Below are 17,016 nucleotides of genomic sequence, written 5' to 3'. Positions count from 1 at the left end.
TCACATCGAAATGGCTGAAATTTGGTACTTAGTCTACGTTGGTGGTGTAAAACTTTCCCCCAGAACTTTGTCGTTATCGGTCCATGCCTTCATATAGGCCCCATAGAACGGTACCTCCCGATTTTCGGTATTTTGAACGTTGTGGTCTCAATATTCCACCGAAATGTCTGAAATTTGGTATTTATACTTCGTTGGGGGTACTCAAACTTTCCCTTTAAATTTGTTGGTATTGGTCCACGCCTTCATATAGCCCCCATGGAGAGGTACCTCCCGATTTTTCGTATTTTGAAGGCTATATCTTCAATATTCCACCAAAATGGCTGAAATTTGGTATTTAGTCTTCAATGTGATAAAAAAACTGTTCGCCAGAAATATTGCCCCGTTTCCGACTAAAATTCAACGTTATAGGTCCACGTTTCGATATAGCCCCCATAGAACGGTACCTCCCGATTTTCGTAATACTGAAGATTGTGACGTCAATATCCAACCGAAATGGCTGAAATTCGTTATTTCGTCTTCCAAGAGTTATAAAATATTCCAGAAGAGTATTATCAGTATAGGTCCACGTCTTCCTACATCCCCATAGAAGCGTACTTCTTGATTTTCGGTATTTTTTAAGTTTTAGCCACATTCTCTTACCGAAATATAGGAAATTTGGTATTTAGTCTTCTTTGAGCCTAAAAAGTTTCCGTCAGAAATTTGTCGGTTTAGATCGACGTTTTGAAATAGCCCCCATAGAATGGTGCCTCACATTGTTTTACCGAAATTGCTGAAATTTAGTATTAAGTCTTCTTCATACACGAAAGGAAACTAATTATTCCATTACTGCAAACTTTTTAAAATGGACTGATATCTCGAAAACTGAATAAATCATTATTACCATAATGTAAGAACATACCCAGCAAAAACTCATTGCAAATGTCCTTACTAACCAATTATTTTAACAAGGGCATGACACCAAATATATGTGGTTATTCTTTGGCCACTAAAATAACTAGTTACGATGCAAAAGTTTAACTTATCTACTTATTTAAGTGGCCAAAAAACTACTTATTCTGGCAACATGTTCTTGGTAAAAATAGCTTGGTAAGAACATTTGTAATAAGTTTTTAATGGGTAGTTAAAAAATGAACTGTTTAGGGATCACTAACGCGAAAAATTAATGTTAAAAATAATAATAAAAATAATATAAACTAAATAACAGTGGGAAAAAATAATACGAAAGGCAAAACGGTTTAAAATAAATCAACTAAAAATCCTTTTGATTTAAAAATGTAACCAATGAAATTTAAAATATAATTTAGCTTCTTTCGGTTTATAAAGTGTTATTGGCTTAAAATAATTTTATTCATTAATAAAAATAAAAACATAAAATCAATTTCATCAACACAAATATTTCTTTTCCAAAACTTCACCATAAAAAACACACAATAAATTTTCGTAAAAATTAACATTATTTTGCAATTTTTTGTTTTGTTTTTCAAATCACATTTTTTTAGTTCACTTTTCTTTTTATTAGTTTCTTTTGTAAAGAACAAACTACAATTAACTTAGATTTTTTGCACTATATTTCGTAAATGCGCAGTTTATTTTTCAAATTAAATGAGAATTTTATTTATGTTCGTAATACATCTAAATACGCTTTCGTTTCAAAACTTTAACCCCAACTTTTTAACAAAACTTCAAATTCACATTTTCTCATACGAAATATTCCCCCCGCCAGAAAAAAAAACCATCACTAAAACCAATGCCTTTGGCTTTTTTCTCTTAAAAAAATACAAAAACCAAAACGGAAATGTGCTCTTTCTCATGGTATTTTTTCTCTTCTCTTTCTCTCTTTTATTTTTTTGCTTTTCTCAACGACAACATCACCAACCAACCAACCAACAACAATATAGGAGGTCGTGGTTGTGAAACGACAGGGTGTTCTAGTGATAATATTGCCTTTTACGATGCATTGGCCGAGCACGTTGATGATCACGATGACCAGGAAACGGATTTTCTACACGATCGTAATGCCTCGGCAGCAGCCTTGGCATCGGCTTTACCCAATATCCATTCGTATGATAATAGTTCTAGTTATGAGTCCATAGATTCCCTTAAGAAACCCAATGTGTCCATAGAGAAAATTGTAAATCCCCTGGGTACCGTGACCACAGTGACTTCATGCCTAACGGCTGAGGTTAAAACAGATATATTGGATGAGGTAGTGTCACAGTTGGCCGCCGAAGATACTGTGATACATGAAAATTGTGATGAAAGTCTTTTCCGCCCAGTGGTGGCAATCTTTTGTGATGAAAAGACCCGCCTTAAGCAGGAAGAAGAGGCTCGCAAAGAACGGGAATTGTGTCAGCCACCAGAAAATATTAGCAATAAATTAATTGTACCGGTTATAGCTAAAGAAGTTGATGATGCTCTTAATCGCAAAGAGAAACAACAGAAGAATAAACAACAGGTGAAATATAAAGAGAGTTGTGAGGCAATGACAGCTCAAGAGCAGCAAAGTAAGTTTGAAGAGTTTTCTTCGTTAAATCGGAAATCTAAAGTGGTGGTGGAAGAGAAACCAAAAGAGAAGAGTGATGTAAAAAGTGAGAAAATGGAAGAACCACCAACACCACGTGGTGTGGAGAGTAAACAAGGGAAAATTGAGAGTAAAAAAGATGCAGTAAAAAAGCAGGAAGCCATAGAGGAATGTTTGGTGTTGGAAAAACCTCTCACCGAAACTAGGGAGAGTGGTAAAAGCAAGGTACCAACCAAGGAAGAGAGTTCAAAACCTGTTTCGGAGTCAAAGGCAGCAAAGTCGTCGCCTGAGAAGCCATTAGAGAAGGAAAAGACAAAAGAGAGTGTCAAGAGCAAGGCTGTATCTGATGAAGAGAATGTAAAAAGTTCAAAAGTGGAACCTAAGAGCTTAAGTAAATCACGCAAAAGTGAAGAAAGAGAATTGGTAGAAAAAGAGAAACCAAAATCTTCCACAGAGGATAAAAAACCAACTCCTGCCGCAAAGGAAGCAAGTCTCAAACCTAGTATCATAGCTAAAAAATCTCTTAAAACTTCTTCTTCTTCTGCCGCTGAGGATTCAGAGGAGGATAGAAAAACCACACCTGAAAGAGAACTTAGTCCCAAACCTAGGTCTGCAGCTAAGAAAGCCTTGAAATCTGCCACTACTACCGATGACTCAGAAGATGATAAGCCTATGGAATTTAAGAGAATGACACCTGTCAAGGCGGAAGTAAAACCTGCAAGCACTCCACAAAAGCCTTTAACGAAAAAAGAATTAAAGAGACAACAGCAATTACAGCTGCAGAAGGCAAAAGAGGAGGAGAACAAATTGAAGGAAATGGAAAAGCAAAAGGCAAAGGAGGAAGAAAACCGTTTGAAGGAAATAGAAAAACAAAAGGCCAAGGAGGAAGAAATTAAGTTAAAGGAAATCGAAAAGCAAAAGGCTAAGGAGGAAGAATTCAGGTTGAAGGAAATCGAAAAGAATAAGATAGAACTGGAGGCAAAGAAGGAGGAGGAAGAACTGAAGTTGTCCAAGAAAAAAGTGGAAGCAGAAGAGACTGTTGAAGAGAAAAGCTCCGCTAAAGACAATCAAAAGACTACTAAGGAAAAGGTCGCCCAGAAAGTTGTAGAGGAAACCACAGAAAAATCCACCAAATCCTCTGACGAAATCGCATCAAGTGAACACAAAGAACCCCAAGCTGCCGTTGGTAAAAAATCAGAGAAAACTGCCCCAAAAGATGGAGATGAAAAATCCCTTCCCATAAAAGAAACTGCATCACCTAAAGCTGCCAAGAAAATTGAGGAGAACTCTAACAAAACTGCTAAAAAATTGGAAGACGATTCCAAAACCAGCTCCACCCGTATAAAGACCGAACAACTAAATGTCAAAGATTTGGCTGATAGTCTCATAGAACTGGATAGCCATGAAGAAACCCAGAAGAAGAATAAGGAACAAACTAAGAAAGAAACAAAAGAGGTTGTCACACCCACATTAGAACCTGTGGAAATATTCAAGGCACCCGAAACCAAGCCCATCTCAAAAAAGAATAAAAAGAAGGGACAAAAATCGGGTTCCAGCTCAGAGACAGAAGAAATTGTGGAGATTACCACCAAACCATCCTCATCTTCGAAAAAGGAGACCACCCCAGAGATTCGCAAGAAATCCTCAGTTAGTTCGGAAGAAAGTTCTACAGATTTGGCAGATAGCTTGCTGGAGCGTAAGGAGCAAGATATGGAGAAAACAATGTTCATTAGTTTCAGTCAAACTAAAGAGCGTAAAGAGAAGAGTGAGGATTTGACAAAAGAGAAGCCTATGAAAGGTAAGAGGGAAGACTTGAAGGAGGAGAAGACTATAAAGAGTAAAAATGAAGATTTGAAGGAAGAGAAACCCATAAAATCTCAAGAGAAATCTGTAAAAACAAAATCTCAAGAGAAAGAGTCTCAAATTGACCAAGAGCAAAGTCCTAAGCCTTCATCGAAGGACCAAAAGTCCGAAGATGCAAAGAAGGTAGAAACTAAAGAGAAATCCGAGGAAACAGTAGATGGAAAATCTCTAACTAAACAAGAGAGGGAAAAACCGATGGAAGATGATACGAAAAAGGAATACAAAATTACTGTAAAAGAATATCTAAGTAAACAAGAGAAGGAAAAATCATTGGAAGATGAAACGAAAAAGGAATACAAAATTACTGTAAAAGAAATAGAGCCTCAAAAGAAAGATACTGCTTCAAAATCTAAAGAAAGTTCCACTGAAATAACTTCAAAAAAAGAGGCTTCAGAAAAATCGAGGGGTGATAGGACAACTTCATCGGGAAAACAAGATGAAGGTAAAAAATCCAAGAGCTCAACTCCAACAATTAGTGCTGAATCTGATTCTGATAAGTGTGACAAAGAGAAAACTAAGAATGTCGAAGAGAAACTCAAAGCTCAAGAATTAAAAGAGAAAACTAAGGAAGGCAGTGAGAAGAAACCTTCTCAAAAAGTCTCTGAAAGTGTAAAATCCAAGAGATCTTCTGAAGAATCGGAGGACAATGAAAAGAGTAAGTCAGAGAGCAAAAAGAACGAACCAGAAAGGAAACTGAGCGAATCTGGAAGCAAAAAGAGCGAAGTAGAAAGCAAAAAGAGCGCAACAGAAAAGAAAAAGAGCAAATCGGAGACTGAGGAAGTTAAAACAGAGGATAGTAGAAAGCAAGACGAGAAGGGAAGCAAAGAGAAACTCTCTGCTAAACTCTCCAAGGAAGCTGCTGCTGCCGAAGCATTGAAAGAAACCCCTAAAGAGACAACTACCCCAAAGTCATTGAAAGCAAATGAAAAAGCCCAAAACATTAAAGAGAGCAAAGAGGCAAAGAAAACAGTGCTTAAAGCTGCAGATAGTGATGAAAGTGAAGAGGAAGGCAAAGTAGAAGAAGAATCAAAGGTGACAACAGTTAAAAAGCCTAACAAAGAAATGAAGAAATCAGAAGAGAAAACCAAAGTTGGTAATGAAGAAATCAAAGAGAAATCTTCCCAAGGAACTTTAGAGAAATGTGGCAAAAAAGCCACCGACAACGAAGAGAGTGAAAAAGATGTTATCGCTACAAAAGGAAAGAAGGAAGTTAAGGACAACAAAGACAAAGTTGCCGTAAAAGAACTTAAGTCTCCAGAAAAGGCTACAGAAAAGTCTGAAACAGATGGACTTTCTATGAAATTGAAAAAATCCGACCAAAAGGAGAAACTTAGTGATGAAAGCGATAAAGAGACAAAAGCTAGAACGAAAAACGAAGAAGCTAAGAAAACTCTTACCCAAGTCGGAAAGGACAAAGCGGAGATTTGTGAAAAATCGGTAGTTACCAAGGAACCCAAGAAATCTGATCCCTTGGAGAGTTTAGCAGAAAAAGAAAAGTCCAAACAGACAACTCAAAAATCGCAAGTAGTTGTTCCTGAAGTTACTAAGAAGTCAAGTGAAAATAAAAAGGATTCCAAATTAGAAGAAAGCTCTGCAAAAGAATCTTTTGTTTCTAAATCAATTCAAAAAGATGAAGTTGTGGTTGAGCAACCCAAGCTGCAAAAGAAAGACAAGGAGACGAAGGAAGTGGAAACGATGGACAAGAAAAAACAACCGCTAGAAAATAAAAAAGAATCGCTAAAGAATAAACCCACACCTCCCTCTTCACCCAAAAAGAAACAAGAGTCCTCTTCCAAGAAACCCGAAACTGAGAAACCCTCCAAAGAAATCAAGGAGGTGGAGACGAAAACAAACTCTGAAACCAACAAACCCCAAGTTGAGGAGGTCAAGAAAACGTCCTGGGCCAGCATTACCAAGCAAGAGAAGACACCCTCTTCTTCCGAAAAATCTTCAAAATCCCAATCAAATTCCAGTGAAGAGGAATATAAAATCAAGGTTATAGAAACACCCTCAAAGGATACCCTTGACAGTAGTCCAAGTAAAAACAAGAAGTCAGCGGTGCCCACAGTTGTGCCACCACCCATTGCCTCAGCATGGAAAACTCTTAGTGGAGCTCAAATGATATCACAAAACCTTAACAAACAGGAAGCACCAAAAGCTACCACATCCCCCATGCCAACAACTGGTGGGGCAATTCCAAAAACCCCCAAAGCCAATGAAAAATTACTACCCGAACTGCCCACACCCAAAGAGGTAAAGGAACCCTTAAGTGGAATTACCAAATCCCTGGCAAGTAAGAAATCTAAGAATGTCCCAACAACTTCCTCCTCATCTTCGGCTTTAGACGATTTTCCCATCTTAAAGCCCTTGGATGCATTACCACCCTTGCCTACTCTAGAACCTTTGGAACTTTTAAGTGACACCACCGCTGACAAGAGTTCAACAAACTTCAAAGACATTAGCCTGATTAATTTCGAGAGTCCCCTACAAGAAAATCCTGCCTTGGAACCTAAAATAACCCCACCTCCACGGGGTTTTACCGAACAAAATCTCATCTTTGCTCTCTGCGGCTCCTTGCACTATGAAAATGAACAACGTTCAAGAGTTACACCTGAGAAATCAGATGTCTCGCCCACAACTCCCTCTTCCTCCAATCGTTCTTCATCGGCTCTTGATGAACCCTCCATGGCTGATTATAAATCCCTTACCGAAAATGATGACCCTTACATAAGTTTGGAACAAAGTTCTCAAGATACCTACACCACCAACACCAATACAACCAATGATAAATTTTCCTCCTCCACCAATTCTTCGGGTACCGAGGAAATCATAATTATGGAAGAAAAGAAAATGACCAAGAAACAGAAACGTAAGCGCCAGCAGCAATTGCAGGAATTGCAAAAACAAAAGGAACAACAATTGCAACAGCAACATCATCATCACCACCATTCTCATGGGGATGATGATGAGTTGAGACCCTTGATTGCCATGAGTGAATCACAAATTGAAACTGTTACCGCGGCCGCTGTCAATCCCTCAACATCGCCATTGCCTTCTCTATTGGATGAAAGTTTCACCATGAAACCCTTGCTGAAGTCCCACAATACTCTCAACCACTCTACCACAACCGATAGTGAAGGTCCCATGCCTGCCACAACATCCGATGATAATGTCTTTATTATGCCTTCGGCTGCTGCCTCATCATCTTCGGGTCATCAGCAACATAAAATTAAAACTAAAAAATTGGAACATAAAATCAACTTAATGGCTGCCATTGAAGCGGCTACTTCATCATCCACATCCTCGGCAGAGGAAAGTGGCGTGGAATTGGGTGGACGTCATCATGAACGTGATGATGCCATTATTGGTGGCTCACCTTTGGTTCCCACATCATTGATCTCGGCAGCTGCTGGCTTTACCGGTGCGGCCACCTCATCTGTCCTGCCAATGTCAATGGCAGCAATGGTGGCGGCCGGTGGTGCCGGTGCTGCACCCTTAGCCCTCAATACAACAGCTGCGGGGGCTTTAAAAAAGAAAACCAAAAGACGTAAGAGATAAGAATTAGCCATTTGTTTGTTTTGTATTTTTTGTTTGATATTTTTCTATTATATATATGTGGTGTATTTTAGCCACATATTTGTTGTTGTTAATCCTTCTCCTGTTGTTATCAAGGAGACGATGGGGCAGGAGGAGGAGGATAACACAATGACAGTGGACGGCAATCATCATCATTATCCAAGCGATGGCAGCAGCAATACGGGTAATGGTGGTGGCGATTCTAGTAGTAGTAGTAGTAATAGCCATAGTTCTGGTAGTAGTATTAAGAATAATAATGAACCTAATTCTCCTTCGTCTTCTGCCGCTCAGAAAATTTTTGAAGATTCGAATCAGTTTAAAGCTACCGAATGATCCAAAAATGTTTTGAGAAAATATTTATTAAGTTACTGAATGTTTTCAAAGCTTATGTGGAAGTAAATTTTCGGGGATATGGGGTGAAAAATACCATTTGTCCAATGTGGAACAAAAAAATATTGATTCGTATGGGAAAACTATGGATGCTATAATATGTCCATCCATGATTTAGTAATTTTAAAAAGATTTTAACCTTGGACCTTGGTAAATGTTCTGAATGATATGTATCTTTCAATCAGTGCCTCTGCTTGGGCGCCAATATTTTTATACGTACTTAGCAATAAAAAACTTAGCGATAGGAAGAAGGTCATATAATTCTCAAAATATACAAAAGTAAGATTTATAATTAGTTTATCTGAGATAGAAAAACTCATTTCAGGACACTTTTCCTAATCAATTTGACATTGGTATTCTTGGTTCGAAAGTGGTTAGAGAACACTCTTTGTGAAAATTATCTATTAAAACGCTCTTTTTGGTTCAGTCTCCAGCAATTAAACATTTCGAAATATTAAAACTGATTTGACTGTAATTTCATATTACTTATTTAACCTATTACGGGTAGTTTGCTTTAGCTTTGGGTAGGAAACCCTTTGGCAAAGAGATGTGGACATAAGGACGACCCAAAAAATTTTTTTTTGGAACTTCTTCGTACCCTCTATTTTTTCCATTTGATCCTAAAACCTTATGGGGTTTATCATGAATGGAATTTCCCCGTGAGTTTTGTTTTTCCACCGTTGCCACTTAAGGGAGAAAGTGAAAAAGCTCACGGGGAATTGCCGTTCATGATAACCCCCTATATATCCAATTTCATGGCGATCGGTTAAAGTTAACTCGTGCCAACCGAGCGAGACGCATTTTCAAGAAAATTCTCTTAAGGCCGCAATAAAGGCCGAATAAGCAATAAAGAAGAAGAAGGCCGCAATTATAGTTCAATCGATATACAACTTCGAATTTTAATATAGTTCCAATATATATATATATATATATTTGGCCGATTTTGGGCTCAATATAGCTATATCAAAATCCGATCCGATTTTCACAAAGTTTTGCGGGATTAGTTAAAAAAAATAATAAATACATTTTTATTTTGTGGACATAGCCTATATTTTGCCGCCCGATTTGACATATTTTAAAAAAGGATGCGCATATCTCAAGCAGATATGATAAGTCTGATGGGATGGGATAAAAATTAAAATGTTCGAAAAGTTACCAAGAGGATGCCATTTTGGATATAGAATAGATTCAGTTCCAGAAGAGTGTAGGTATTTGTAGGCCACGGAATTTAACGGAATATAATTTTGTGCGATCCGGCACAGCGCGAACGAGGGATTTTATACCCTCAGCATTTATGCTAACGGGGGTATATACACTTTCATACGGGCAAAATATGCCTCATCGAAATAATAGTTTTAGACCGCAAGTATGTTTGGACGAAATCCGTTTCAGACAATTTGGAGTCGATTTAGCAATGGCTGTAGAGCACGATAACTCGCGAACGGATGAGCCGATTTGGTACAAATTTTGGACTTCGTAATAGTTTGTCCAAACTTAGTATAAGTTCGAAGATAAGCCATATCCGTCCACTCCTTAAAGTTCCAATAGAATCCATATTGGAACCTTAACCACTCCTTCGGGTACCTCTCACACAAAATTTCGGGAAAATTCAGTTTTGGACCGCTTTCGAACCGCTTTGATTTTTATACCCTCAGCATTTATGCTAACAAGGGTATATACACTTTCATACGGGCAAAATGTGCCTCATCGAAATAATGGTTTTAGACTCCAAGTATGTTTGGACGAAATGTGTTTCAGACAATTTGGAGTTGATTTAGCAATGTCCGTCAGTCTGTCTGTCTGGCTAGCTGGAGCGCACGATAACTCTCGAATGGATCAACCAACCGATTCGGTCCAAATTTTGGGTATCGTAATATTTTGCCCAAAACTTAGTTGAAGTTCGAAGATGGTCTATATCGGTCCACTCCCCCACAAAAGTTCGAAAATGTTCGGAAAATTTGTGCGCACGATAACTCTTGTAGTAAGTAACCGATTTTATCCATACTTTGCACATCGTGAAATTTCTACCAGACATATATGAGGTTCCAATATGGATTTAATCGGTCCACTTCTTCTTCGGTACCTTCCACACAAAATTTCGGATAATTTCCGATTAGGAACTGCTCTTGAATCGCTTTGATTTTTGTTGCAATATATTGTATTCACTGCCCCCCATACGACGGTACATCATCAGGGGCAAGTCCATACTTCTTGAGAAAATAGTCTGAAAGATGCAAAAAGCCCCTGTGACACCGTGTGTTGTGGTTGAAACGCAAGATAACCCTCGAAGGGATCTGCCGATTCGGTCCAACTTTTGACCTTCGTAATATGTTGTCCAAACATAGTTTAAATAAGCCATATCCACTCCTTCAGGTACCTCCCCCACAAAAGTTCAAAAATGTTGGAAAAAATTGTGTGCACCATAACTCTTGAAGGGAGTGACCGATGTAATCCACACTTTGCACACTTCGAATATGGAGTATATTTGTCTACTTCTTCTGGTAACTCTCACACAAAATTTCGGATAAGTTCACTTTAAGACCTGCTCTCGAATCACTTTGATTTTTGTTGAAGCTATTTGCAGTCGCTACCTCCATTACGACGGTAAAAGTTTATTCATGTGCAGGTCCATAGTTCTTGGGAAAACATCCCGAAAGGTGTAAAAAGCCCTATGTCACCATATGTGGCTCTCGAACTGTTCAACCGATTTGGTGCAACATTTGGTCTTCATCATATTTTATCCAAACTTAGTTTCATGGGGCAATACCGGTCCCCAACTTCCGGTACTTCTCCCCAATATTTAAAAAATGTCACTAAAATGTTAGGACGATATCACTTGAACGGTGCAACCAATTTGGTGCAAACTTTGGATCTCCTAAAATTTTGTCAAAATTTAGTTTAACTTCTAAAATGGCCCATATCGGTCCTCCCTAATGGTACCTCCCCCACAAAAGTTCAACATTTGTGTTAATTCCTAATCCACATTTTTGTCGCCAAGTTCAAATGTTGAAAAAGGGCCACAAAATTCTGAAGAGACCCTTAATACATTCTATCTGTCCGTAGATGAAAGTTTCAATTCACATTGGCTGAGGGTATACCTATGTCGGCAAAGCCGACCGACACTTTTTTACTTGTTATTTAGTCTTTTAATTTTTTTTTTACATTAAGTCGAGAATATGATGTCAGAAAAATGGCCACCGCCACAGTTTATTGTCATTTGAGCCCTTTTTATGGCATTTTCCATCACTTTGGCCAAAACTTCCGGCAATAGGTCCTCACATTCTTGACGGATATTGTCTTTAAGAGCTAAAAGAGGCTGAGGCTTGTTGACATAAACCCGCGACTTCAAAAAGCGCCACAAAAAGAAGTTTGGAGCGGTCAAATCAGGCGATCTTTCTGGCCAGTGCAAATCGCCAAAACGGAAGATTAGGCGCCCGGGAAATGCATCCTTCAGCATATCGGTTGTGGCACGTGCAGTGTGTGCCGTTGCACCGTCCTGTTGGAACCACATGTTTTCCAATCCCAATTCATTAAGTTTCGGCAAAAAGAACTCGTTGATCATTGCTTTGTAGCGCTCACCATTCACAGCAACCGTTTGTCCCGCGACATCTATCTTCGAAGAAAAAAGGTCCGATGACTCCTCCAGCGAAAACAACACACCATACAGTGACTTTGAGCGGGTGTAATGGCTCGTCATGGGTTACACGCGGATTTTCAGTGCCCCAGAAGGGTAAATTTTGTTTATTTACGTACCCGCTAAGATGGAAATGCGCCTCATCACTCGTGATTATTTGTGCCAAAATTGTGCCAAAGTCACCTACCGATTATTGGTCAAATAAATAGTCACCAATATTCCGCGTTCTGGAGCAGTGTAGCGTAACATTGTTTATTAACGTGTATTTCGCATGTGTTTACTACACAAATGTCAAAACAGAACTGGCATTAGGGGTCAATCTCAAAATTTATAGCATTTTCTGATAGGAGGATTACTTTTGCGCCACCTTGTATTATTTCTTACAGACTCGGATTACGTCCGAATATTGACTACATCGGCCTCCCACCAATCACACAAAGTTTGAAAAGAGTACAGCTTAAGAACTCCTCTGGGATCAATTTACAATTTTTGACAACATGTGTATGCGGCCCTAGGGTCGTCGGTACAATTGTTTTCGGGTTCCATACTTCCTGAGAAATTGGTCCAAAAAGTCAAAAAACCCCTATAGACGTCAGGAGTATTGTGTTTAATTATTTTCTTTAGGTCCGAGGCTGAGGGTATATCTCTGTCGGCACAGCTGACTGATACTTTCTTACTTGTTTGTCCAAACTAAGATGAAGTTCGATAACTCCCGATCGGATCAACCGATCTGATCCACAATTTGTTTCTAGTAATATTCCTTCCAGGCATACATCAGCTCTCGAATCGTTTTGATTGTTTTTGCAAATGCTTGTCCTCGCGGCCTCTATGGCGACGGTATATGTTTTTTTATGGACAAGTCCATACATCGTTAAAACAAAATGGCCCAAAAGCTCTATTAAAACCTGTCGGCACCAACTAAAATTACTGAGGAGTACTATAACTTCTGAATTGAGTTTCCCATTTGACCGAAACTTTGGAGATCGTATTTTTTCAAAATTTTCACTTAAAGGCAGTTTTAGGGCTGTCCGAGGATTCCTTTTAAATTTTTTTTTATCGAAGATAGTTCTTGTGGTTCTGATTACAACGTTTAATTCTTTTCGTGGGCAAGTTCATGCTATCAGCCATATTGAACAAAAACTCATAAAATCATGCACTGGCCGAACTAAGCTAAGATCGACTATCTGGCTATAACAATTTTAATTTAATTACAAATATCTCCGCTTCTGTTTGGTAAAAACATGTTAGCCTTCCAATCAATAAGGCTAGCAGACCTTCAAATCAGTGCCAATTAAACTTATTAAACATATAGCAAAGCTATCCATTAATTTCTGAACTTTTGTTGTAATCGCCTATTTATTGAAAATTTTAAAAGATTGGATGTTGCTCATTACATTATATTTGATGAAGTCAAAGAAAAACTTTAAATTTCGAGCAACTTGGCAATCTGTAATCGTAGTTTGCAGAAAACTTTCATCCGTTGTGTCGATATAGTTGGCTCAGATTGCCCATGACCTACACTTCATTTCCAAAGCGAAAAATGTTTGTTGTTAATATTAAAGTATTTTCTGAATATATTGAAATTGTGGAAAAAAATTATACAAACAAATAATGAAAATAATTTTGATAAAGAATTTTATCAGTGTTATCAATGTATGAATTTGTTTATCACAATTATTCTTTAGGTTCGAACATTTTCATGTAAATTGCCAAAAAGTTTTCTGAAAATATTGAAATTTTCTAGAAAAATATGTCCTATCGAAAAAGATGAGTACAAGCAAATAATGAAAGTAATTTTGATAAATAATTTTATCAACATGTGAATTTGTTTATCATAATTAGTTTGTGTAGTCCACACGAAATTGACTTTGTTATTTGTTTGGACGCACTCAAATATTTGTTTTCATACAGGAAACATATTTTATTGTAGTGTATTTCCTTTTTCTGAATATTTGTAGTTTTAAAATGTTAATATGGGAATTCAAAACTTCCAAGGTTGATAAGTTCTGTTTTGTGTACGAAACAGTGCCCAGCAAAAATATTCATTGCAAATCGACCTACCTACCACCAGAAATCAGTAGTTATCTTTTGGCCACAAAAAAGTAGATAAATAAGTTACTCTCTGGTTACAACAAGCCGTAACTATTTTTATTGAACTATTTATTCGTCGAATTTTAGTGGCCAAGAAAATAACCACTGATTTCTGGTGATATAACCCCCTTGATAATATAATGGGTTGGTAAGTAGATTTGTAATGAGCATTTTTGTTAGAAGCTTTTTGATATTTTATAATACGAAGGAGAATTTCGTGGCTTTTCATAAATGATAAATATCGTGCATAAAGGTTTACTTCCAATAACTTTTAAATATTTTCTCAAATGGATCTTCAAATTACGGCATTAAGAATGAATGAACGAAAACTTTTCGAAAACTTAATTTAGTTTTTTTTTTTAAAGAATGGCAATATTCTAAAATTATTTTTAAAAAGTCTGCCAATGCGTTTTTTTTTGTTAATTTCACAAAAAATACAAAAACAAACAAATAGTTTTAAAAATGTTGTGATTATATTTTTTTCAACTTCGACGAACTAGGTTTTGATTAAAATTTTTAAATATTGAGAAACTAAAGAAAAAACGAAACTCAGCAAAAAAAGTATGCGATTTATCATTGTATTGTATTTTTTTTCTCTATGGGGAACAGTAAAAGTTTATAAATATTATTGTTTTTATTAATACTAAATTAATTTGATAGACAAGACAACAACAACAGCAAGCAAGCTATGTTATAACCAATAGATATTTAAAATTAACATTAATATCTACGAATTAAGTATTTTTAAATTAAAACACAATATATGAAGAACACAAGAGCAGCATCATTAAATAAATATATAAATATTAATTATAAGTAAAAACCTATATCTATGTATGCATAAAGGATATGTATAGCGGCAGGGTGTGGCAAAATGTGGGCATACAATGGAAAATGCTAAATTTTCTAAAATATAAAATTTCTCTTTAATACCCAAATGGGTAAGGAAATATTGGGAATAAATAATCGAAGAATTATTTAAATAATTTTTCTGCCTTCTTGTTGATAATCATTTCATTTCCATTTTGCCACACCCTGTACAATTGTAAAAAACCTCTAGTTTATATTTATAACATAAAATAATGAAATTAATGATTTTAACAAAGTTCAAATTAAAAATAATGCAAAAAATCACACAAAAAAATCTATGCTTAACAAATTATTTTTATTTTAGTCTTAAAACAAATTTTGTCTCTCTCTCTCTACTCTATCTCTTCAAGAATAGTTTTACTTCTTCCACTTTTTGGAAAGGAAAAAAGCAAATGACTCAATTTTGTGTGTGTGTCTTTTATTTTATCTTAGCATAATTTAATTTTATAAAGTTTTATTTTTATTTGTAGTAATTTATTTAAGTAGTTAAAATAATTGTTTATATTAATTTTTTTGTTCATATATTTTTTTAATTATTTACAAATCATCAAAATGTGTTAAAATTTTAATAACAATTGCGCTACAGTATTTATGAGTCTAATCTTGTCTTGATTATGTTTTTTTTTTTAATATTCTTTTAATTTCCAAAAACGATTAACTACCAAATATTTTTCAAATGATATTTTTCGTATAGGAAATTTATAGTATTTTTTTTCGTAATTTTAAGATAAAACAGTTAAATTGTGGTATTTGATTTTTAAAATGAGCAAAAGTTTTAAAACTTTTTGTGTTGTTTTTGTTAAATTTTCATAAATTGTAAATAATATTTAAGTAGGCCCATAAACAGTTTATTCATATATAATTATAAATCTATATATAGTTTATTATAATTATAAAGAAAAACCAAAACCAACTTTAAAAAAAAATCTAGAAAAAAATTTAAAAATTTTTAGAAAAAATTAAAAATAAAAACTTAAAAAATATTATACAAAAAATGCAATAAAAAATTAGTAAAAATCATAAAAAACTATAAAAAATAAACAATCAAAACTAAACAAAATAATATAAATATGTTTTATTTCAGGGGTGATATGCTTTCAAGGAATATGAAAGTGTCATAGTTGAATGCTTATGCAAAAAATATTTTCCTCTTTTAAAGAGTAATAAAATCACTTTTTGCCACAACTTTAATTTGTTTTGTTTACCCATTGCAATTGCGATATGAAAATACCATATTTCCTCCAAATATGGAACATCTAGCGCGACATCGATTTACAGTGGTGACCAATACATTTGCAACAAAATTGAACGCATTAGAATGCTTTACTTCAAATATTTTTTGAACGTAAAATTATTATTTTTTTGCATTTATATTATATGTTATATTATTATGTCATATTGCTTCAAAAATAAGGGTTCATACGGAAGAAGCATGGGCGCGGGTGCAAGAGACAGAAAATGTAGAAGTAATGTGAATTTCATTTCAGTTATCGATTTAATAGCAAAAGTAATTTGGGGTCTCGAAAAACATATGATCGTATCAGAATGATGGATACTGGGGCCTAATTAGGTGATTCGATATCGAGTTGTTTCGAACCGAGTACTCAAAGTTGGGATGACAACATTCATTATCGAGTAAAATTATCGAGTTATTGAGAATAAATTTGCAAGAAATTACTCGTAGCTAAATTGCCTATCGTAAACCAATAAAATGAACGACTTCTTAATGCCTTTTTGTATAAAATGTAATTTTTTTTTTTTTTTGAAATTTTGCCTGTAAGGGCGAATATCATTTTTTAATGATTTTTTTATTAATTTTCTCGTTTAGAGTTAAGCTTGATGATCGGAAAAATTGTTTTTTGTTGCCGGTTTGTAGAAGAAAAATAAAATTAGTAAAAAAAATCTCAGCATTCAAAGTTGAGAAAAATCCTTTGCGCTGGTTTGAGATATAGTAATAAAACTAAATTTAAAAAAATATACAAATTTATACATTCATTAGGCAAACTTTACTGTTTGCAGTCTTTAAAAAAATTTTTAAAAAAGTAAGCATTTCCGCAAAAAATTTTAATAT

At 35.6% G+C, this 17,016-nt stretch overlaps 1 protein-coding gene across 1 annotated transcript in view; it reads left to right on the top strand.

The window, feature by feature from the left end:
* Positions 1–9,201, top strand: part of LOC141398700 (uncharacterized) — a 112,365-nt gene extending 103,164 nt beyond the window's left edge. Inside the window, exon 8 of the mRNA XM_073976271.1 lies at positions 1,899–9,201. Within this exon, the coding sequence (XP_073832372.1) occupies positions 1,899–7,942 (6,044 nt within the window). The 3' untranslated portion in view covers positions 7,943–9,201. The remainder of the gene's footprint in view (positions 1–1,898) is intronic.
* The last annotated feature ends 7,815 nt before the right edge of the window (positions 9,202–17,016 follow it).

This window comes from Musca autumnalis, unplaced genomic scaffold (genome assembly GCF_047663935.1).
Source record: "Musca autumnalis isolate F117 unplaced genomic scaffold, ASM4766393v1 scaffold_3, whole genome shotgun sequence".
In the NCBI taxonomy this organism is placed as follows: domain Eukaryota; kingdom Metazoa; phylum Arthropoda; class Insecta; order Diptera; family Muscidae; genus Musca; species Musca autumnalis.
This window is presented reverse-complemented; position numbering and strand designations above follow the sequence as displayed.